Consider the following 6,000-nt stretch of genomic DNA (forward strand, 5'->3'; position numbering starts at 1 on the left):
TGAATCCAATTTGGAGTCAGTCAGCACAGGAAAGATTCTACCCTCCCCCATAATAGAGCAGTGTTTTGTAGAGTCTTCCCATTTTAGTTGAACCATAATTGGGGAAGTGTAGATTAGGTACCTTTCTGTAGGGAAGGAAAGCAAAAAAGAGAGCCTATTACCCTGGGTGACTGCCACCAATCACCCATGTACTCAACTTTGGAGTAGTATTGGGCAGGCGCGTGAGTCGCTTTGTACCCATTCCTCTAAGCTGGAATAGATGCATGGCAATGGGAGAAAATAGTGTTAAAATATTTCCCTTACCTGGGCCTTTTAATTAAGCCAGAAGACTATAAATTTAGATTTGGATATATTGGACATCTATATAATGAAACCGTTCGTCTTTATCCCTTAGGTGAGGAAATATTGTCACAGAAAATTGCCACGCTTCAGGAGATTGTAAATGATGCTGACATAAAGCAGAAGCAAGCCCTCTGCCTGACTGATGACGGTATGTTTAAGTAACTAACAACATTTAATCACAAAAGTAATTCTAACTCAGCCATACTAGTTGTTATGACCCATTACTATACAATGACCATTGTAAAATATGTTTCTTTTAAAATGATTATCTCTGAGGGTTTTTTTTTTTATTTTGATTAGATGGTCCTCAAAATTAATAAGGTTCTTGAAATGGCCGAGATTGAGCATTCAGTATATGCAATAGTATTTTAAAATGTACTTAAAAGATATGACTTATGGCCACATCTGACATGCTACAGTTCTGACTTCAATATTTTAGTGGATCTTTTAAATCCAGATGCTTATTTCAGTCTGCTAATTCGTAAACATTTTTCTCACCTTAACCACATGATAATCAGTACATTTCTGCATTTCATCATTATACCAAATGTAAAAGTACAATTTCATATGAAAGTCGCCATAGTCCCAGAGGACCATAGAGAGACGACGGATGGTGAGTTTAACCTGAGGGTCACCATTCCTCAGGCAAGGGGCAAGGCGGGCCTTCATGGATGACCTCAGCCAATATGCTGTTGGGCATCACTCTGCATCACAAACCAGCCATCCAGCCAATTGAGCTACCCAACCCCTTAATTTCATACAAGGAGAAGCTAATTAGCCTTAACTTTAGGTGATAAGTTTGTTTCTTTACTAACAGTCTCTTTTTTTCATTGGTCTCAGAAGATCTCCCTTATTTATCTTATTAATAATTTTGCTCTTGTTACATATAATTGCAATTCTGCCAACTGAAACTTTTAATTGTAAGTATGGGCAAAAAATTCAGTGCTCCCTTGGAGACAGGCTGTGAGGCAGGGGATGGGTGGAGACCCTCTTGCTTTCCTGAATTCCTCTCCATTCCTGATTTATTTCCAGCGCTGGAAAGGTCGAGGATGGCCTTCTCACCTGGAGGCCATTTGACCCGCCACCTCTGGTAATCAACCCATGGGCAAACCACCAGGTAAATCCTGGCAAGTGTGCCTGTAGCCTGATGAGAGGGTCCCTTCTTCTCTGGCATCCTGAGCCTAATGGAAGAACCCACCAGCAGAAATAGAGGGACCCTTGGAAAGCCAAAACACCCCCCCTGGCACCCCCATTCTTGACAATTTGCTCGCTTCCTCTTCCCCCACTCATCTTGTTCTGGGGACTCCTTAGGAAGTATTCAGTGGCAATGAGTTTAATTATTTTCCTTATTAAATAGGTGATAAATTCACATTGAAGTCAGTGCCATAGGATCAATCACAGTTCAAATGTTCAGTGGTCAGTACTTTGTATCATACCTCCCTGCATAACAAAAACTAAAAAGTAACATTACAATCACAAAGAAAAACCATTAGCAGACTTGAGTCACTCTGATTAACCCTTTTCTTAAAGTTAATAGAAATTTCTAACTAGTACTTGTGGAAATCAATATTGGGGAAAGACCAGTTTTTGATGAAATAGTTATCATTTATCTCCTTGCTGTTTGTGGGAATTTGCTATGTGCAAACCAGTTGTCATCTTTGCCTCAATAATTGCACTTTCCTCTTAAACATAACTCGTTGGCCTGTAATTTCCCGGCTCCAGGGCATCGTGATAGGGCACTGGGGTCCAACTAACCCCCAACCCCACCAACCCGGATGTCCCTGGTTAAGGATTGCCTGGCAGTTGCCTGGGAAGTTCAGACTTCCATTGGGCAATTGCCCTGTCATCAGAACCATCTGAAAATATGATTTAAATCGCAAACTTTGGATGGTTCCAACTGTCTTACCTGTCTTACCTTAATAGCTACTCAGGAAAATTGAGAAGAATTAAAAGCACTTCTAACTCCTGGGTAACTATCGTACTGCCCTCCTCCCCTCCCCTCCCCCAGGACCCACCTGATTATTCCCCCACCACCCTGCCCCAGTACTGACCACCTGACTCCCCGCCCCACTGATCAGCCAATCGACTGACCCTCGCCCCCCCCACCCCCACTGACCACCTGACACCCGTCTCATCCCCAATCCTACCCATTTACCTTACAAACCTGCCTTCTCCACGGCTTCTGAAAGTGGCTGGACCTTTAAACTTACCTACTTTAAGGCAGCCAGTGCTGTAAAAAGGGGGCGTGGCTTCCTTACCCCTGTCTGCAGCTATGGACTGAAGGCCTCGAGCGTGCTGCTCTCCACAATCCAATCTAACTCTGCCACTCTGCAGAAGTTCAGGCCGATAGGCTTTGATGGACTTTGGGATGTTTTACCAGATGTGACAAAGTGCCTTATAAAGGCAAATTTATCCTTTCTTTAAGTTACTTCAGTCCCAGCATTAGGAAACACTGGACAGAGATGTGTCATGTCCACAATTATTGGGGTCCCAATCCAGACTCTTTCATTTGGCAACAGTATTTCAAACAGCGTTGCTTTGCCACCTGGGTAATGTACTACCTATTCTTCATGGAATTCATGATTTAATTGGGAGTTATATCATGATCATCCATCTCTAATTAGACAAATTACCGCAGAGGGATGTGTTATTCATAATTTCAGTGAGATTTTGAAACTACCTGAAATGGCAATTGCCTTCAGAAGAAATGTCTTTGTTGAGCCCTTGTCCAGTGACGCCAGTTGGAGTCTCCCCCTGCCCAGTGACGCCAGTTGGAGTCTCCCCCTGCCCAGTGACGCCAGTTGGAGTCTCCCCCTGCCCAGTGACGCCAGTTGGAGTCTCCCCCTGCCCAGTGACGCCAGTTGGAGTCTCCCCCTGCCCAGTGACGCCAGTTGGAGTCTCCCCCTGCCCAGTGACGCCAGTTGGAGTCTCCCCCTGCCCAGTGACGCCAGTTGGAGTCTCCCCCTGCCCAATAGGCATGTTTTATCAGGTGCATAACTACTGATGTGATGGCTTGATTAAATTTCTCATGTACACATTATTTTGCCAGGAGTTGAAGCTAACCAGAATGCAGCTTATTTTGAAGAAGGTTTAGAAGATGGACAAGAAAACTTCGATGAATTACGCTCCAGGAAAAAAAGAAAGGACGCCAAAAGAAAGCGAAAACGCTAGCTTGGAACCAAGCTTTACAGTGGGTGGGGGATGAGGGGGCGGTTGTATAGGAGAAGATCAGAATTTCACTGTATACCAGCTTTCATATATCAGTTATATCTCTGATCATTCTGATTGAATGTTAACACATCATTCTGCATTTTCCAATAGTCATACTTGGATAATTGTTAAGTCTCTTTATTCCCCTACTTTTTAACCAATTCAACATCCACATCAGATGAGCCCTTCACAAAGACCAGCTTTTTGAAACTATTTAAAATATTGACAATATGATAAGTGTCCCTTTTCTAAGACGGTATGGTTATTTTTCCATTTCTTTTACAACAAATTCATTTTTTTCCATAATTTGATAATTATCTTGTCCTTGGAATCGGAAAAACACAATTGACCTATTTATATCAGTATATTCTTTTGCATCCTTGAAACGGAGGTGCTGTTGTTCAGATTGTAGGAGATTTTGCTGATATGAGCTGGTGGAACTCCTGGGCTGCAAGACTTGCCCATTGCGTCTTTTAACCAGAACTGTTGATGCAGTATTGCATGCTTACTGTACAAAATCAGCTTGGAGATGTAACCAGAAGGTCATTTTTAACTTTGATTTTTTTAAAGTAGGGAACTGATCTTTCCTCAAATTCTTACTCAGTGTCTTACCACTGAATGCCTCCCAGTGGTAGTACAGAGCTGATGTTTTCTGGTTGTTTTTATTTATCATGATAATTACACCTCAATTTACAAGAGGCTGTTGAATTTGAAATATTACATTGATTTGTTGGTATACAAAAATAATTCAAAGATGAAAGCATTGTAAGATGATTGTAATATTTAATTTACCTATGTGAATTTAGCTTATCTGTATTTTTCATGAAGTTAAACAATTTGTTCTAAGATTTAATGGTTTTTTTGCTTGCATTTGCAATACTTGTTTACAGACACATGCTTACTTTGGACCAATTTTTTTTTCCACTAAAATCGACTTAAGCTTATTCTCTTAAAAGAAATGTAAAAAAGGCATTTGCAGTCTACTCCTGTTAATACAAAGTTACATTTTGATCGGTGGAGGGGTGGGGGGGAATATCTGTATTACTCAGTAATTTGAATTCAGCAATTCAAAGAGCCAACATGAGGCAATTTTTTTTTTGATGTTGCAAGATTTGAATTTGAATTAACAGCTTGAATGCTGCTGTTTTGAATTGGGTAGACAAAACAGTAAAAGTTGATTGATACAGATAAGAAAATCCTTCCAAGTAATGGACTTTTGTTGAAGGTTTGAAACTTTTTTAAGAATGGTCCGCAGGTTGTGAAATTTCTAATCTACGATGGTTTAAGAGTTTAGGGGTATTTTTTTAGCCATTTTATTCATTATTATTGAAATAAACTGTCAAGCCAGCAGATGCATACACATCTTATCAGTTTTTTGACATCTGAAATTAACTGTAACCAAACTGAATAATTTGAAACCAACGCTGTCAGGATTGCATTGTTTGCTCTGCAAGAAGCTGCCTTCCAAGATTAAAATAATTCTGTACAACATGTGAAATTTCCTTTGTTCTTGGAAAAAGTCTTTTAAGGACAAAGGAATGAACAAATATATTGCTGAGTTGCGCATGTAGGTTACAATACGTATATTTTACATTTTACCAATTGATTTTTTTCTAGAAAATTTTGTGTATTATAATGTTTTACCAATTGACTGAAGCTTTAGTTTTTCTAGACACATGACTTTGAAGAGTACTAAAGGAGAACCTGGTCTCAATCATTATTTTTACTGAGATGCCTTTTCTGGCATCAAGTTTGTAATAATTGTTCTAAGAATTCCTGTGTTTTTTGGTCTGTATTACTGAAGTAAATCATTTTCCACACTGTATGATCTTAGTTGCTTAATCTGTTAAAGAATAATGAAAAACCAAATGGAAGGGACCCAATCCAGTGATGGACTTAAAGCCAGTAGACTGACAATCTTGTTTTTATGAATTCTGTTTTATTTTTCCAAAGATTTTAATGTAATTCAGAGTTGTTTTTGTGTTCTTTTATAGGCCAGGGAGTGTACAATTTAATTTTAGTGACAATCAGCATTTTCTTGATTATGTGCTCACCCTGAAACATGGCGTGAGCACCTGACCTCCAGACTCAGAGGCAAGGGTGCTACCACTGAGTTAAACTGACAGTTAAGGAAACTGAAATGGGACAGAGTCAGTAGTTCCAATGGAAGAGCACAAGGGGGCGAATGATCTCCTGTGGAACATGAAGATTAGTTCCAAAAAAATATAAAACTTCAAAGAATTAATTTATATTTTATTTGTTTACTTTTTGAGATTTTTTTGACATTCTAGCTTATCCTTCAACAGACCAGGTAAAATCTTAACGTTTATGGGCTCGATTCAACCCATTTAATCTCTTATGGAAAAGTCATGCAGGGTACATTCCCAATGGTAAAAAACAAAATGCTAGAATCTTATCATTTCCACCTCTAGGGTTCAACACATCCAC

The 6,000-nt window shown here is 39.6% G+C and overlaps 1 protein-coding gene across 2 annotated transcripts in view; it reads left to right on the forward strand.

Moving 5' to 3' along the window:
- LOC144679580 (TPR and ankyrin repeat-containing protein 1-like) overlaps nucleotides 1-5,375 on the forward strand; it is a 135,978-nt gene extending 130,603 nt beyond the window's left edge. For both annotated transcript variants that reach the window (XM_078540099.1, XM_078540098.1), the window contains 2 exons: nucleotides 395-490; nucleotides 3,392-5,375. In XM_078540099.1, the coding sequence (XP_078396225.1) occupies nucleotides 395-490; nucleotides 3,392-3,513 (218 nt within the window). In that variant the 3' untranslated portion in view covers nucleotides 3,514-5,375. The remainder of the gene's footprint in view (nucleotides 1-394; nucleotides 491-3,391) is intronic.
- Nucleotides 5,376-6,000: the final 625 nt, after the last annotated feature.

This window comes from Cetorhinus maximus, chromosome 4, assembly GCF_964194155.1.
Source record: "Cetorhinus maximus chromosome 4, sCetMax3.hap1.1, whole genome shotgun sequence".
Lineage (NCBI taxonomy): Eukaryota > Metazoa > Chordata > Chondrichthyes > Lamniformes > Cetorhinidae > Cetorhinus > Cetorhinus maximus.